The 18506-nt window shown below is 54.7% G+C and overlaps 1 protein-coding gene across 1 annotated transcript in view; it reads right to left on the reverse strand.

Annotated features, from left to right (window-relative positions):
* LMF1 (lipase maturation factor 1) overlaps positions 1-18506 on the reverse strand; it is a 207977-nt gene that overhangs the window by 25925 nt on the left and 163546 nt on the right. Inside the window, exon 6 of the mRNA XM_029054660.2 lies at positions 14938-15105. Coding sequence (XP_028910493.1) covers positions 14938-15105 — 168 coding nt within the window. The remainder of the gene's footprint in view (positions 1-14937; positions 15106-18506) is intronic.

Raw genomic sequence — 18506 nt, forward strand, 5'->3', positions numbered from 1 at the left:
TGACCTTAGAGAGAGCAGTCTCGGTAGAGTGGAGGGGACGGAAGCCAGATTGGAGGGGGTCCAGGAGAGAATGGGAGTTAAGGAATTCTAAGCAGCGACTGCAGATGAATCGTTCTAGGATTTTGGAAAGGAAGGGTAGTAGGGAGATAGGGCGGTAACTGGAAGGGGAAGTGGGGTCGAGAGAGGGTTTTTTTTAGGATGGGGGAGACGTGGGCATGTTTGAAGGCAGAGGGGAAGGAGCCATTGGAGATTGAGTGGTTAAAAATAGAAGTTAAGGAAGGGAGGAGGGCAGGGGCGATGTTTTTTAAAAGGTGAGCGGGAATGGGGTCCGAGGCGCAGGTGGAGGGGGTGGCACTTGCGAGGAGGGAGGAGATCCCCTCTGAGGATACTGCAGGGAAGGATGGAAAAGTAGGGGAGAGGGCTGGGGGGGAGGAGGGGAGAAGGGGAAGGGTAACTTTGGAGAGCTCAGACCTGATTGTGTTGATTTTTGTGAAATAGGTGGCCAGATCATTGGGGGTGAGAGATGGGGGAGGGGGAAGAACAGGGGGCCTAAGGAGAGAGTTAAAGGTCCGGAACAGTGTGAGAACCACGGGATAACATGGGTCCAGCCTCCATTGGAGTTATGCCCGAAAATCAGACCGGTAACCACGACCTGTGGCAACAGCTTCTGGATCGAGGCCACTCTCGCTGCAGCGACAGAAACCTCACCTCTGGGACTGGGGGTACTGCCATTCTGGAATTCAACCTGGCAGCAAATAACGCGAGCCAATGGCACCTGGCGGGCATCTCCTATTCTCATGTAAAACCTCGGCCTTCAGCTCGCCCGCTCCATCCCGATCCACTGCTCTGCTTCCAGAATTTGCGCACTGACCAGAACGGCCACCACCGCACCCACAGCACCAGGTGAAGATATATATAGGACGTCCTCTGTGATACACCGAGCTTGCAATGTCACATGATGGCATCACGTGAAACCTTTAAGGAAACGCAAAGAACCTAGAGCGGTGCCCTGGGGGAGCCTGACCCCAACCTCCCCTCCCGCCCCACCTCCCTCTAGCTCTACGGGCGTCACGTCCGAACCGCGGGACTCGGCAGCAGAGGGAGGCTGGCACTGGAGAGGGAAACGGCAGACACACAGGTGTCTGGGGCCATGACCGGAGTGACCGGAGGACAGACGAGCCAGATCCCGGGTTGTCACCATGGGGTGAAATCAGATGAGCCCATCGCCCTCTACTGATGCACCCAAAGTTGCCCCTGAGATGAAGGAAGGCGTGCGTCTGAAACGTGGGAAAGTCACATCCCCCAGAAATGTGCCAGGAAAACATGCATTCTGGGGAGGAAGAGGAAGAGGAGGAGGAAGAGTAGTATCTCAGCACCCAAGGGTTTCCCCAGGAAATCTCTGGAAGGGAAGTTTGGAAGGGATCTTGCTCAGCTTGCGTCTCTATGCTGCTCATCCCGCTGGGCTCGGGACAGCAACCCTTCCCAAATGGCCCTCCTAAAAAATATCTCCTGGTGTTCCCCTGAGCTCTGTGCCTTCCAAACTGCCAGCAACAAATAATAATAATAATAATTACGATGATAATAAGGATAATTATATTTGTTAAGCACTTACTATGTGCCAAGCACTGTTCTAAGCGCTGGGGTAGATACAGGGTAATCAGGTTGTCCCACATGGGGCTCACACTTTTAATCCCCATTTTTCAGATGAGGTAACAAAGGCACAGAGAAGTTAAATGACTTGCCCAAGGTCACACAGCAGACAAGTGGCAGAGCCGGGATTAGAACCCACATCCTCTGACTCCCAAGTCCGTGCTCTTTCCACTAAGCCACGTTTCTTCTCTGGGCCCCCAGAGTCTTCCTCGGGCCTCTGTTCTGGGTCAGGAATGATCCAGGTCTTTTGCTGCTTTTCCTTCTCCCTTTGAACTCAAAACAAACGCGTGGTATCTTCTCAGGGCTTAGTAGGTGTCGAGCTGGGGACGCCACAGATCCCATGGCCTCAAAGAGGAAGGAAGGCTGGGTAACAACCCCATTTTGCAGGTGAAGAAACTGAGACTCAGCGAGATGAAGTGAGGCCATCCAGGAGCTCAGGAGCAGAGACGAGACTAGAGGCCGCGGGTCCGGTCTCCCAGTTCCAGGCTCTGTCCACTAGGCCACGCTGCCTCCCTTCATCGGCACCAGGGAAGGATGACAGAGAGTGGGGGGATGGTCAGGTTGAGCCAGTCGACTGGCGGTCAGAGGTCTGGCAGCGGCTGAGTTTGCTTGGGAGTCAGCTCTACCTGTGCTCCTTCCCTCCCTCCCTCCCTCCCTCTCCCTGGGCACCGGGAGGAGCGGCCACTGACGATTTCAGGGCCCGTCAGGCTCCGGGGCAGACCCGGCGCCCGCTCCTCACCAGCCTCTGCTGGTTCTCTGGCTTGGGCCGAGAAGATGAAAGTAACAAATGGTCCAGGTTTCCCGTAACGCCTAGCTCTGCCTTCCCCAACCGATAATGTATCTCGGAACCCTAGGGGAAGGAGAGAATCCCAGCTGTGTAAACTTAGCGTGGGAGGAGACAGCTAAGACAGTGTGCTCACAGCCCCAAGTTCCACAAAGAGGAATGAGTGCAAAAGCTGGAGAGAGACCCGGGGCCGGGAGAAAGGCCGGGGGGGGGGGGGCGGAGGGCGGGGGGAGTGTATTTTGACAGTGCAGCCGGACCCGGCTCGAATACGAGGAAGTTCTGGAATGCCCTTCACTACTCCGGCATCGCCACCTGCCACGCGGCCTTCTTGAGATCCCTCCTACGGAAAGGCACCGATACGTCCTTCTGCATTCATCTCCTCATTCCTCCAAAACTTCCAAACTTCAAACCCATTCCTCTCTGCGGCAAACAGGAACTCCTCCCCGTGGGTTTTAAGGCACTCAATCAGCTCTCTCCTTCCTGCTTGTTTATCCACTGTCTTCTCCCCCGTCCCCCCTCCCCCCAGCTCACACTCTTCGTTCCTCTCCGGCCAACCCACTCCCTGGGCTTTGTCCTCGGCTCTTCTGCCCTTGACCTCTCGCTCCCACCCTCCCTTCTACCTGGATCTCCCTCCCCCTTCGCATCTGGCAGATCACTGCTCTCCTCATTTTCAAGAGCCTTCTAAAATCAGGTCTTCCCTGACTCATTTCTCCTCTCCCTGAATTTTCTCCCCCTAACTGCCACCCCTGAACTTTGTACCAAGCACACCCTTTTGCACCTGAAACCTGTAATACTTTTTAACACGCTCTGGGACTTTTAGCCCTCACCTAGAATATTCACTTTCTGGCTTTTTCCTTTCTGTAAATGATTTTAATCTCTGCCTCCCCTGCCCAACTGCAAGCTCCTTGAGGGCAGAGATTGTACCCATCAACACCGGTGAGCTCTCCCAAACTTTCGGTACGGTGCTCTGTACAAAACAGATGCTCAGTACAGTATACTGTAGACCAGTATACTGTTGACCAATGGAATGATGGATGGTAGTTCCCAATTTAGTTTCAGAGATGCTGGTGGAGGGCCCAGAAGTGTTTGTTGCTGTCAAGCTCTCACCCATATTCTGTTCCTGAACCACAGGAACAGATTATGGGTTTCCACCCGCTCTATTCCACTGAAACACCTCTCTCGAAGTCACCGACGACCTCCTCCTCGCCAAATCTAACAGTCTGTACTCCGTCCTAATTCTCCTTCTCCTCTCCATATCCTTTGACACAGCGGGCCACCCCTTCTCTTAGAAACACTGTCGAACCTTGCTATCCCAAGTATTTTTCAATGGCTTCTCCTATGCATTCCACCCCCTAACTGTGTGTGTGTGTGGGGTCCCTCAAGGCTCATTTCTGAGCCATCTTCTATTCTCCACCTCCACCTCCTCTCTGCAATCTCTCACTCGCACCTGCCTCCATCTCTACTTGGATTTCCCTCTGGTATTTCAAGTTCAACATGTTCAAAACTGAACTCCTCATCTTCCCTCCCAAATCATCTGCTCCGCCTAACTTCCCCATCACAGTCGACAACCCCACCATCCTCCCTCCGTATCTCTCGAGCTCACACCCTCGGCATTATTCTTGATTCCTCACTCTTTCAACCACCTTATCCAGTCAATCGCAAAATCCTGCCGGTTCTCTCTTCATAACAATCTCCAGAACCCGCCCCTTCTTCTTTGTCCAAACTGCCACCACGCTGGTCCAAGAACTTGGCATTTGCATCTCGACTGCTGCATCAGACTCCTCACTGATTTCAATCAATCGATCATTCATTCAATCAACTGCATTTACTGAGCTTACTGTGTGCAGAGCACTGTACTAACTGCTTGGGAAAGTACAATACAGCAATAAAGAGAGACGATCCCTGCCCACAGTGAGCTCACAGTCTTGCAGGGAGGCAGGGGCGGAATCAATGAGCTCTTTCTATGTGCTCAACAATGTACTAGGAGTTTAGGAGAGAGCAATCTCCCTGCCTCCTGTCTCTCTCCTCTCCAGTCCATACTTCATTCTGCTGCTCAGATCTTTTTTCTGGACCCTCGTTCAGCATGCGCCTCCCCAGTCCTCAAAAACCTCTAGTGATTACCCATCCATATTGGCATCAAGTAGAAACTCCTTACCATAGGCTATAAAACACTGAATCACCTCTTTTACTCCTTCCTCTCCCCACACAGTTCTTATCCTCACACCTCTTGAGCCAACCTACTTACTATGCTTTGCTCTCTGCTCTCTCAGTGTTAACCTCTTGCTCACGGCCTCCCTGCTGCCTGGAACTCCATCCCCCTTTCCTCTTTCCCTTTAGAGCCCAAGGGGCCCCAGGAGTCGAAAGAGCCCCAAGGAGCCCTATAGCCTGTTGTCACTGGGAACTCTTTTCATGGCAGTTACAGAAGCAGTGCGGCCTAACGGAAGGAGCCTCAGTCTGGAAGTCTGAGGACCTGACTTCTAATCCTGGCTCTCCCACTTGCCTGCTGTGTGACCTCAGGCACATCACCTTACTGCTCTGGCTTCAGTTTTCTCCTTTGGAAAGTGGTGATTCAATAGCCATTCTCCCTCCTACTTAGACTGCGAGCCCATATAGGACAGGGACTGTGTCTGACTTGATTCACGCATATCTACCCCAGCACTAAGTACAGTGTTCGAAACATAATAATAACGATATGGGTTAAGCACTTATATCTCAATTATTATTATCATTATTACAGGGAAAATCATTTCAAGTTCAGGAAAATGCCCAGGGTGGGTTGGGGGAGAGTGCTATCCATCCTGCCAAAAGTTCTAGTGTCATTTTTCAGTGTCGACACCCACCAGGAAAGGCAGGCAAATCTCGGTGCCAATACTGCAAGATGGAGACCCTGCACGGAGGAGTTGATTCTGGTGCGGTGCCACTCTTACTCTCCCGCCCCACCTGTCGTGTTCCCCGGGGGGCAAAGAGAGCAGCGAGTGAGCTGATGGGTGGGGTCAGCCTACTACCCAGTAAACCTAGCGTGGGCTGGCACTGCCTGACCTGTGGGCGGTGGCCTCTGGAGCCACCGCGGTCTTGGCCTCCCAGATCAGCCCCAGGACTGAGCTCGGAGTGTTTTTGGCCAGAAACCTCCACCACCGATGGCCTGGCCTTAGAGGCACTGCCCACATGCTGGACAGGTCTCAAACCCAGGTATCCCGACTCTTCCAGGTTCTTCCACCATCGGACCAATGGCAGGCTGTGTGCACCTCTCCGGGGCGCACTCTGACTGCTGAAGTCAGGGACCGTGTTTCCCCCGGGGGCTCACCTGGCCCCGAGTCCGTGGGACCCCCAGAGGCTACAGGGTGGCGTTCAACGCCTGCGCCTCGGCCCCAACCAGCTGAGCTCTTGCACCGGTGAAATGTGGGGTCGGCTCTCTGGGTAACCTCGTTCTGAGACGAACGGGACTGGATTTCAAGGCACCAGGCATAATGGCCAAAATCGGGAAGCCCGTCCCAAACTGTTTTCAAGTAGCTGAACCTTTTCCACCTTTCCAACTAATTCAAACTTCCTTCAAATTATTTTTCTAAGTAATAGAACGATTTGTTTTTCATTAGAGCTCGTCGGAGCCGAGCTAGGGTTTATTTGGAGAGAAAGCAGCGCTCCCAGAAACTGTTTAGTGCTAGCTGAACGATGCCCACAGGGATTATTCGCCCCAGTCAAAATAGAGTTTAGAGCTCGGGTCGGTCTGACACCCTTTTTAATGAGGTAAAGAAACCGACAGCAGCCGCACCAGACGCTAATTAAATGTGCTCCCGGGGTTGCTCCCAGTAGGGGCTTCTCAGCCACTCCAGCTGCTACCATGTGAAAGAGGACACGAGGACGAGGACGGGAACCGGACCGGACTGTGGCCGGGCTCTGACGCTGAGTTCTGTGGCCAGAATCCATAGCCAGGCTCCAAAGCCACTGGCCGGGGTGGGGCGAGAGGGAGGGGGTGTGTGTGTCTGTGTGTGTGCGGGCGACGCCGTGGCTGGGTCTCCGTTCCACACACCCATTCCCCAAACAGATCTGACAAGGCGGAATGCTGCGCGAATCCAACCCTGATGCAGGAACGCTTTTGAAAATTGGGATTTTGCAACTCGGCTCTCACTGAGATCCATTTGTCCAGATTTTTATTTCAGATGGCTTAACTGGGACTGGGAGACCGAGTCCTACCTCCTGTGGCTCCAAAATGCTTTCCCTTGAACTGGAAGTCGTGCCAGAGACAGCCGGGGGCCGGAGGCCAGGGGCTGGTACTTCCCTGTAGGCCCTGAGTCTGGCGATCGGGGGCATCAACAGGGTGCAGTGGGGACCGCTCGTCTTTGGGGTTTCTCATGGCCACAGATGGGCAGTGGATCCCATCAGGGGTTGCAGCCCCGTGCCCTGAGCTTCCCCCTTCTCTCTCTCCGGCCACCCCACTCGCTGGGAACAACTGGGAAGGAAGGCGGCTTGAGGTTCAATTTCTGGGGTCCAGCCAAATCTGCTCTGGGGCTACTGACTCCTGACTTGCATGATTTCCGAAGCGGCCCCTGCCCCTTGTTTACCGGATGTCACCCCCGCCCTCACTCCCTCATTTTCCATGGGGCCTGTCTCCTCAGCAGGGAGAAAGAGAGCAGGGGGCTACTACGAAGGGTGCCCACGATCCATCAACTAGTCAAAAAACCAATCCAGCCTCAACTGGGTTTTTATTCAAAATGGCACACGGCCCCTCGATTCTCTCCAAGGCATCTGGTCTCCTCAAGCTGACCAGTCCCAAGAAGCCCCCAGGAACCCAGTTTCCTCATCCCAGACAAGGTGGGCCCTGACAACAGCTTCTCCCGAGCTGTGCTCACGAGGGCCAGAGGCCGGCGAGGGATCCCGAGATGGAGAGCACTCTCTTCCCCCCAAGCCCTGCCCCAAGTCAAGTATGACTTGTAGAGGGTAGAAGCTAGAGGCAGGGAGGCCTGCAAGGAGGCAGATGCTACGAAGAGCAACCAGACCAGTGTGGTGGGATCCGGAGATGCTGTGAAGGCAGAAAAGATGGGATTTAGAGACCGATTGGTTATTTGGATTCCGTTCGGATCTCCGGACTGTTGACCCAGGCTCATCCTGGGGCAAATGTCTGGGTCTGCTGCGTTTGGATCCACGAGGGAAACGATCACGGTAGGGATGCATAGACCACATTCACACACACAAAGACAATGCAAGCCCCTGGCAAACCCAACCTGGGAAGTTGGCACCCATTGTTTGTTTTTGTTGAGATTACAGTCCATGTGGGCACTGACCGGCTGGGGCTTCCACTAATGCTTCCTCCACGGGACATTGTCCCTTCACACAGGGTCAGATGCACTGGGGCAGGGGCAAGAGTGGGGGGTGAATCCCCAGGGGTGGGGGACGCCACCCAGGGCAGGGGCAGCCACCAGGGGCAGAGCAGCAAAGTGTTGGAAGTGGTGGGGCTGTCTGTGCCTAGCGGGATGGATTGGAGCTGTTGGAGTCGGATCGGGGAGTGCCGCTGACTCCTCTTTGGTCACAGTGTGAAGCCCAGGTCTCTGCTCTACTAAAGGAGTCCGCGGGCTACTCCACCATCCAAACCCGGGCAGGTTTCAGTCCTGCCGCTCTCGGCCGGGAGCAGTAGCAGGGCTTGAGACGGGGGCATCCTGGAAACCTAAAGGAGAATCGGGGACCCCCAGGACTCCAGGGGAGGTGGAGGAGCTCAGGAACCTGGTGGGGAGGTTGGGGGCACCCGGAAACCTGGGGGAGATGGGTCAGCCCGGGGACCTAGGAGGGAGACTCTGCCCAGGTAGGGACTGGGAGGCCGGGGCTCCCTCGGTCACTCTCTGTCTGGCCCTCTTAATCCTCCTCTCCCCCCAGGCTCGCCGGCCGGCTCTCTTTGGTGGCCTTTCTGCAATCAACCAATCTATCCATTTATCCATCAACCTGTGGTATTTACTGAGTGCCTACTAGGTGCAGTCCACTGCTCTATACACTTGGAAGAACCCAAGAGAAGTAGAAGACCCATTTCCTGCCTTCTTGGGACTCCCAGCGGAGCAGGAGCGGCAGCAGAGGATCACTTACAGAGCGGAGGAAGAAGGGTGTGGGAAGCCGGGACACAGATGACAGATTACCTGCTCAGGCCGTGGAGCCCCGGGGAGCGGTCGGGTGACGTTTGGGTGGCTGGGCGGGAGCAAGTGCTGACCTGGTACCTGGATCTCCATCGCCCAGTCCCACAGGCTGCCCTCGACCCCGAGCCCGACCCACGGGGATCCCTCCTGCTCCCTCTGGCCTCGGCTCCCGAGGTACAGACTCCCTCCTCCCCCTAGAGCCCTCCGCCTGATGGCTCGTTGGCAACGGGGAGCAGTTTCGCCATACGTCTGGGAGACAGATAAGCCACGGTCCATGGGGAGAGTTTCCATTCTGGGTTGTTTCTGGGACTTTGGTGGCCCTGTGGACAGGACCCCGAAGCTGTAAAAATACATGCGTGCGTCGCTAGCCACCACGACTCCAATAACAATGATAAAATGTCTCGTGAAACTCGCGTGCAATGTCGAGTCTAATCTTGAAAAGCAGAATTAAGTGGAATATCAACATGAAAGTTTACTGCTTCCTTTGCAGAGCAGAGCGAGTGTCCATAAAAGTCAATCTGAATGAAGAAAACTGCAATAAATATTAAATAAACAGGTTTTTGTTGAAAACCTACCAATAGGCCAGAGCTGTGCCCCACACTGGACCCTTTCTCCCTGGCAGACTCCCCTTGTGAGGGGAACGAGTCAGTAATTGCACTTGACCAATAAAACCCAATTAGCGGGCGGGTCGATGCCTGCTTCTCGGGGGCCGGGGAGAGGGAGGGGGCAGACACTTTATTGGAGGCAGACCTTTTCCCTTGTTCCTTCTTTCTGACCCCCGAACCCACTGCTCAATCTTTCGGGGGCCTGTCTGGTTGCAGTCAGACAGTCGGCGGAAGAGGCCCCAGTGGGACACTGGAGGGATGCGGGCAAGCCCCAGTGGGGCAGGTTCTAGGTGGGCGGGGAGAGTGCCCCAGTGCCCGACCTGGCCTTCTGCCGAGGGGGAAGGAAGTTTCCCAGGCCCCGAACCTTTAACGGCACCCAAGATCCCAGCGAGGGGACCTGGTGAGATTTTGGCATCAGCCTGGATCACGTAGCCAGCACGGGACATGTACTCCCAGAACCCCCAGGGCCGACACGGCGCGCTGCGGCAGTTTCCGCGTCCGGGACCGCGTTGCTGCCCGGTCCGGACGGATGCAGGTGTAGGACCCGTGTCAGTCCTCGATCTGGCCATGGGTCCCAAGCCTGAACATCGGTACGGAGGGAACTCTCCAGTGTCTCCGCCGGGCAGAACCGCGGGACTCTGTTATTACACTGGACGTGGAGTTTTGCAAAAAGCACTGGGCTCCCCTTTCATTTTCTGAGACACAGCGAAGGGGCGAGCCCCTCTGCCGAGACCACGGGAACTGTGACAACCGGTCACTTCTAATGGCCGATCGCTGAGAGCCTTTCTTACTCACAGAAGAGTTCCTCTGTTCCCACGTGATGCCCCTCACCCTCACCCCAATCTGCTCTGTAGGGGGCCAGAAGGTGAAGGCAAGCTGGGGGACATTTAGAAGCTGTCGTTCCCATTAAGAGAAGACCCACCGAGGGGGAAATTCACCCCAGGCTGCCTGTCGGACAAAAGAAGCCAGTGTGAGGCCCACAACTCCAACCGCACTGGGCAGGCACCCGCACGCACGTGTGCGTGCGCACACGCACACACACGTGCACACACACACGCGCGCACGCACACAGATTAGTCTTTGTTGGGCCGGCGGGTCTGTGGTCTGGGTCACACCTGGTGCTATTTTTGCTCTGGCTCCCGGTGCCTCGCCTCCCTGAAGAGAGCGCTCCCCTCTGGATTTCCGGCAGTGGGCCAGGCTGGCCCGTCATCTGCGGCAGGACCACAGAGCTCTATACGTGACCTGTTCAGTCCGGAGTCCGGTGCCACGGCGCCACCACGTTCTGTCCGACAGTGTCCCAGGGGCAGGATTCCTGGCCTTCTTGATTCCATTTCCTACTTTCCTGTCTGCCGGTGCTCTGCTAGCGTGGGGGTCACGGAAGCTAACCCACACTCAGAGGAAGGCGGGATGAGAAACTGAAAGTTGCTGGAAGTGGGGAATCTGACTTGGGAGGAGTCCTCCCTGAGGGGAGGTTAATCGGGTTAGGTCCCCCGGTCTCCTCACCTGGGAGGATTGCTGAGGTGGGGTGGGGAGTGCTGGTCAGCCAAGGAAGAAGCTCTTGACCATTTGGGTAGCGGATCTTGGAGGGACGGGTCGTGGGAGAAAGGGTGTCCATGTTAGAGTCCAGAGGTGAAGCTCCAAGAGAGGCAAAGCTCCCAACCCTGAGTGTCGGGGTGAAAGGGCGGGGGGGGGGGGGTCACGATTATGCTGACGGCCAGCAGGTCTACCCCCACATCCAGAGATCCTGCGGGAAGGATCTGGAGGAGAAGGGACCGGAACGGGTGAGGCCCCAAGAGAAGTGGAGAAAGGCCCAAAAGGATGCCTTCCGGATAGCAGAAAGGTGCTCGGGGGAGTGGGAAAACGGCTTGAGGAACAAGGAAATCTGTTTTGCATCAGAAGCCCCTTCTATCTGTTTCCTAGTGACTGTATGGATAATACAAGTGCCTGCCTGCAGCCGGGGCTGCGGGGTCTCTGAGGGCCAAGAGACGGGTGGACCTGGGAAACAGAAGGAGGGGAGGCAGCCAAGGGCTCCTCCTCAGCCTCCCACCCTCTAACTGTGGGCATCCCTCAAGGCCCAATTCTGGGTCCCCTTCTATTCTCTAACTATCCCCACTCCCTTGGACAACTCATTCACGCCCACGGCTTCAAGTACCATTTCTATGAGGATGATTTCTAAATCCACATCTCCAGTCCTGACCACTCCTTCTCTGCAATCTCACATTTCCTCCTGCCTTCAGGAAAACTCCACTCAAGTGTCCCTCTGCCACTTCAAATTTAACATTTCCAAAACAGAACTCCTTATCTTTCCACACAAGCCTTGCCCTCCACTTGTCTTTCCCATCACTGTAGACAGCCTCACCATCCTCCTTGTCCCTCAAAAGCCCATAACCTTGGAATTATCCTTGACTCGTCTCTCGTTCAACTCCCATATTCAATCTGTCATTAACTCCTGTCAGTTCCACATTCGCAACGTCGCTTCGATTCGGCCATTCCGCTCTATCCAAACTGCTACTCTGCTAATCTAAACCCTCATCTTATCACACCATAACAAAATAATAATAATGATAATAATGGTATCCGTTAAGCTCTTACTACGTGCCAGGAACTGTATTAAGTGGTGGGGAGGATCCTAGTAAATCGGATTGGACACAGTCCCGTCCCAACTGGGCTCAGTCTCGATCCCTCTTTTACATATGAGGTAACTGAGGCACGGAGGGGTGAAGTGACTTGCCCAAGGTCACAAAGCAAACAGGTGACAGAGCCGGGATTAGAACCCATGACCATCTGACTCCCAGGCCCGTGCTCTCTCCACTATGCCAACAGCCGCCTCACTGACCTCCCGGCTTCCTCTCTCTCCCCACTTGAATCCACGCTTCACTCTGATGCTCAGATAATTTTTCTACAAAAACATTCAGTCCACTTCTCCCCAAACCTCAAGAGCCTCCAGTGGTTGCCCATCCACCTCAGCATCAGACAGAAACTCTTCACTGTCGGCTTTAAAGCAATGAATCATCTTGCCCCCTTCTATCTTACCGGGCAGATTTCCTGCTACTAATGATGGTATTTGTTCATTCAATAGTATTTATTGAGCGCTATGTGCAGAGCACTGTACTAAGCGCTTGGAATGAACAAGTCGGCAACAGATAGAGACAGTCCCTGCCGTCTGACGGGCTTACGGTCTAATCGGGGGAGACGGACAGACAAGAACAATGGCAATAAATAGAGTCAAGGGGAAGAACATCTCGTAAAAGCAATGGCAACTAAATAGAATCAAGGCGATGTACAATTCATTAACAAAATAAATACGGTAATGGAAATATATACAGTTGAACGGACGAGTACAGTGCTGTGGGGATGGGAAGGGAGAGGTGGAGGAGCAGAGGGAAAGGGGGAAAAAGAGGGTTTAGCTGCGGAGAGGTAAAGGGGGGTGGCAGAGGGAGTAGAGGGAGAAGAGGAGCTCAGCCTGGGAAGGCCTCTTGGAGGAGGTGAGTTTTAAGTAGGGTTTTGAAGAGGGGAAGAGAATCAGTTTGGCGGAGGTGAGGAGGGAGGGCGTTCCGGGAACCGCGGGAGGACGTGGCCCGGGGGTCGACGGCGGGATAGGCGAGACCGAGGGACGGTGAGGAGGTGGGCGTCGGAGGAGCGGAGCGTGCGGGGTGGGCGGTAGAAAGAGAGAAGGGAGGAGAGGTAGGAAGGGGCAAGGTGATGGAGAGCCTTGAAGCCTAGAGTGAGGAGTTTTTGTTTGGAGCGGAGGTCGATAGGCAACCACTGGAGTTGTTTAAGAAGGGGAGTGACATGCCCAGATCGTTTCTGCAGGAAGATGAGCCGGGCGGCGGATTGAAGAATAGACCGGAGCGGGGCGAGAGAGGAGGAAGGGAGGTCAGAGAGAAGGCTGACGCAGTAGTCTAGCCGGGATATAACGAGAGCCCGTAACAGTAAGGTAGCCGTTTGGGTGGAGAGGAAATGGCGGATCTTGGCGATATTGTAGAGGTGAAACCGGCAGGTCTTGGTAACGGATAGTTGAGCGCTTACTATGTGCCAAGCACTGTTCTAAGTGCTGGGGTAGATACAGATCATCAGGTTGTCCCACGGGGGGGCTCACAGTCTTAATCACCATTTTACAGATGAGGTAACTGAGGCCCAGAGAAGTTACGTGGCTTGCCCAAGGTCACACGGTAGACAAGTGGCGGAGCCGGGATTAGATCCCACAACCTCTGACTCCCCAAACCGTGCTCTTGCCATTAAGCCACGCTACTTCTCTATAACCCAGCACGTTCACTTCACTCCTCTGTTGCCGATGTAATCGCTGCACCTCGATCTCGTCTATTTCATCGCCGACCCTTTGCCCACGTCCTGCCTCTGGCCCGGACCTCTCTCCCTTTAATATCCGACAGACCACAACTCTCCCCACCTTCAAAGTCTTATTAAAAGCACATCTCCAAGAGGCCTTCCTCGACTAAGCACTCACTTCCTTACTCCCTCTCCATTCTGCATCCCCCTTGCACTTGACTCTGCACCCTTTGATTTAGGCACAGATCCGTGCTTTATTTTAATGTCCATCTCTTCCTCTAGACTGTAAGTTCGTTGGCAGGCAGTCTACCGCCTCTGCTTTACTGTACTCAGCCCAAACTCTGCACACAGTAAGTGCTCAATAAATCCTACGGATTGGTTGACTGAGGCAGCCCTTTCTTTGCCATGGGAGGGAGACGGTGGGCTGGACTCCGAACGATCCCTCTGCCGCTCGGAGGGGTGCCTGTCGGTCAGGCAGTCAGTCGATTGTATTTATGGAGCACTTACTGTACTGAGCCCTTGAGAGTACAGTATAATGATAAACAGACACATTCCCTGCCCACAAAGAGAAAGGGGTGGTGATGGTCACTTCCAAAGGGGTGCGGGAAAGGGTTTATGACATAGGGACCCCAACCTTGCCCATTCTAGGAAGGGAAGCCCAGATGAAGCAATGAGGGGCCCGGGTTCTCCCGAGTGGCAGGGGAAGGGGACCGTCTCAGAGGGGATCAGGGTCGACCCTCCCTAGCCAGTCACAGTGAGCCACTGGTCTCAGTTGGCCTCCTGGGCTGCCAAATTCTGCGATGGCTCTTATCTTTTGGTGCCCTAGGGAGACCTTTGGCTGTTCGTAGGGTTTGCCCGTGCAGGCTGGTACCCAGGAACAGGCGGCAGGAGGGCAACAAGCAGGGAAGCAGCGTGGCTCAGTGGAAAGAGCACGGGCTTTGGAGTCAGGGCTCATGAGTTCGAATCCCAGCTCTGCCACTTGTCGGCTGTGTGACTGTGGGCAAGTCACTTAACTTCTCTGTGCCTCAGTTCCCTCATCTGTAAAATGGGGATTAAGACTGTGAGCCCCACGTGGGACAACCTGATTCCCCTATGTCTACCCCAGCGCTTAGAACAGTGCTCGGCACATAGTAAGCGCTTAACAAATACCAACATTATTATTATTATTATTAGGGAAGACCACCTCCCTTCTCAGGTTTCCACGTCCTCCAACCTCTACATCTTCCCCTGGCCTAGCCCTGGAAAGGGGCTTCTGGGGAAATGGGATTCCTCTCTCCGCACCCCCGCCTCCTGCTTCACTTAATCGGAGACACCTTAACCTCCATCCCCGCAAGTGTGGGCACCATTCACGGGAGCTGCCACCGCCGTCCCCAAGAGAGGCGCCAAGGGTTCTTGGAACGCCCTCCATCATCTGGGCTGCCAGCCGCTGCCGGCTAACAGGGTGGGAGGGAGAGAGTAGAGGAGGGAAGGAAAGAGGGAGAGAACCTGCACTCACTTGAAAGAGGATCTGCAGCACACCGTGAACGATGCCCATGCGGCGTCCCAGGAACAGGAAGAAGGGCACGACCAGCTCGATGAAGTGATTGAACAACGTCTCCAGCTGATGGAACCACCATGGGGTGCGGTGCAGATAGTAGGCCAGGGGGTTGGGCACCGGCTGCGTCTACAGAGAAAACAGTCCCGTGGGGTCCGGGTTAGTGGGCACCGGGAGCGACGGGGACGGGAGGCCCGCACGTGGTGGGGAGCGCTTCCCTCCATGCCTCAAACACTCCCAGAGGCTGCCTTCTCCCCACCCAGAACAGGCAGAGACGCTCCTCCACCGCCCACCGACTCTCCCTGAACATATTGGTTTGCTTCACCCACTCTGCCCCAGGTCTCACACTTCGTGCCCGCTGAACTCTCCTTTTAACTGTACTCCTCTCAAGTACCCCCGGCTTCCACCTCCCCGCTCACCCCGGCCTCTTGACCTGGGGCCACCGCCCTTCACTCCCCTACCAAATCCACCAGAACGCAGCTCGCCCCATCTTCAATGTTGCCCTAAAAAGAGTCTACCTCCTCCAGGAAGTCTTTACAGTCTTCATCACCAGATCCCTGTTGGGTCAATCCAACCGTCAGCCTTCCCGCTTCCCTGGGGCCTGTACTCAGCTCTCAGCAACAGACACAGCTATTAGTCTGTATAGTGAATTCTTCATTCAGAGGAGCAGTGTGGCCACGTGAGGAGAGCGCTGTCTGGGGCTCAAAGGACCTGGGCTCTAGTCCAGGCTTCACCACTTGCCCACTGTGGGACCTTGGGTAAGGCACATCTCTCAGTGACTTAGGCAAGTCATAGGGCGCTTGGCCTATGCGCTTGGAACCAGACCCTTCAAGCACTTGATACCCACCCCTCAGCCCTGCAGCTCTTATGTTCAGATCTGTAACATTTATTTTAATGTCTGCGTCCCCCTCTAGGCTGTGAGCTCCTTGTGGGAGGGGAAAGTGTCTACCAACTCTCTTTAAGTTCAGAGCTCTGTGCACAGGAAGTGCTCAATAAATACCATTGATAAATTGATTCTCTATGCCTCAGGTCCCTCCTTCAACACCTCTTCTCTCTCCTTCTTAGACTGTGAGCCCCATGTGGGACAAGGAGTATGTCTGACCTTTCATTCATTCAATAGTATTTATTGAGCGCTTACTATGTGCAGAGCACTGTACTAAGCGCTTGGGATGAACAAGTCGGCAAGAGATAGAGACAGTCCCTGCCGTTTGACGGGCTTACGGTCTAATCGGGGGAGACGGACAGACGAGAACAATGGCAATAAATAGAGTCAAGGGGAAGAACATCTCGTAAAAACAATGGCAACTAAATAGAATCGAGGCGATGTACAATTCATTAACAAAATAAATAGGGTAATGGAAATATATACAGTTGAGCGGACGAGTACAGTGCTGTGGGGATGGGAAGGGAGAGGTGGAGGAGCAGAGGGAAAAGGGGAAAAAGAGGGTTTTTAGCTGAGGAGAGGTAAAGAGGGGGTGGCAGAGGGAGTAGAGGGAGAAGAGGAGCTCAGTCTGGGAAGGCCTCTTGGAGGAGGTGAGTTTTAAGTAGGGTTTTGAAGAGGGGAAGAGCTGATGGTCCTGAATCTACACCAGTGCTCTGAAGGGTGCTTGGCACACAGTAAGTGCTTAGCAAATTCCAGTTTTTAAAATTATTATTATTATGTATTTCATTCTGAGATACTTAAATCACTGCCTGCCATACCGTTGTTTTGATCATGCTCCTGCTCCCATCATTTGTTAATTATTTTTGTTTGTCATCTTCATCAGCCTGCAAATTCCCTGAGGACAGCAAACATGCATCTTGCTTCTGGTGTCCTCTTCCAAGTGCCAGAACAGTGCCTGTACTCAGTGGGTGCTCAAAAAAATCCACTGATGTACTGATTGGCGGAGGATGGATACAGAGTCCCTGTCGCTCTCATCCCCATTTTACGGACAAGAAAACAGGCTCAGAAAGATTAAGAGGCCCGTCCAAGCCTCCACAGCTGGCTGGGCACAGAGGTAGGCCTAGAACTTGGATCGCGGGACTCCGGCCCCATGGTCTTCCCACCGGTCCACACTCCCCTCCAGCCCACACGAAGAAATGAGGCAGTTCACAACACGCCACGGGGCGGGGGTGACGAGGGAGCACATTTACCCATCCTCCCAGCGGGGCACAGGGCACAGGACAACATCTGGAACCTCTCTGGGCAATTCAGAAATCTGAGCTGCTTCGTGCCCGACCCAGGAACATGGATGGGAAAACCAGAAATAGCCAAATTAATGTGGCTATGTGTAAGGACACATGTGTATTCCTGCAGGATGAGTGTGCCAGTAAATACGCACACATGAGCTTACATGTGTCCTTTGCCTTTATAACAAATCCACATCCACTATCTTTACTCTAAATTCCAAGGCTGAAAATGCCAATTTTAATTGAAGGAGACACAACACATCTTTAAATTATTTGCAGCTAAATCAAAAATACAAACAATTCAAGGGAGCCGGCTGGGCCTGGCAGAGCCAAAGCCCACAACGATTGTAATGCTTTATTAGCAAAGCTGGAGTTAATAAAGTCCTTTCTTGCTCGGGGTCTGAGGCGGCCGCAGCCCCCGGGGACGAGACCGCATCCTTCCTTCCTTCTTTCCTTCCTCCCTCCTTCTCTCCCTCCCTTCCTTCCTTCTCTCCTCTGACACCGTGCCGGGAGGAGTCCTCCGAGGGGTCGGGCCCTGCTGCCGGGTCCACGTCCAGGGGAGGTGGGGGATGGGATCGGAGGTCATGGCCCCCCGCCTCCGGGTCAGCCCAGAGAGGAGGCGGCCAGGCCCCCGGCCCTTCCTCGGCCCGAAGACTCGCCCCCTTCGCTCCCTCTTCTGCTATGAGTCCCACCTCTCCTTGGGTAGGGGGAAAACACAAAACAGAGCAAACATGCAGCAAACAGGTAACGAGCACAGAGTAAAGTCACGGCAAACACACCAGCACATAGCATACACGCAGCAAACACACAGCGAAGCTTGGAGAAGGATCCCAGAGAGCAAGGGGCCATCACGCTTGCATGCGCACATAGGCACACACAGACAGAAACTCATACGTATCACACACAACTAAAAGGAGGCTGACAAAGGGAAAATCATGCTTCTATCTCTCCGGGGCTTCTCGTCTTTCCCCTCTCTGCTTCTGCTCTTGCCATGTCCCCGGCCGGGCCCCCACCCCAGCCCCGGCTCCCCACACTTGAATCCGCTCAGTCCCGTTCTGTGCTAAGACAGGACGGAAAACCCTGGCCGAAAGGTCTGGGGAACGCGAGCCGATTTTCCAGTTGATCTTGGCTGGTATGCAGCTCTCTGCCCCCACTTCCTGGATGCAAACTGACAAGCAAGTCCCAGTCCAGCTGGGCGGCCGGGCTGGGAGGCGCCTCCCCAAGTGAGCGGACGGAGCTTCCCCTGGCCCCAGGCCGTCCCGGCCCGCCGGCCCCGGGCCGGACAGTGACTCGATCGCCCGGGAGAACTTGTGGGGGAGGCCTGAGGAGCCCTTGGCCCGCAGCCTCTGTCCTCCAGGGAG

This window comes from Ornithorhynchus anatinus, chromosome 2, assembly GCF_004115215.2.
Source record: "Ornithorhynchus anatinus isolate Pmale09 chromosome 2, mOrnAna1.pri.v4, whole genome shotgun sequence".
NCBI classification, from domain to species: domain Eukaryota; kingdom Metazoa; phylum Chordata; class Mammalia; order Monotremata; family Ornithorhynchidae; genus Ornithorhynchus; species Ornithorhynchus anatinus.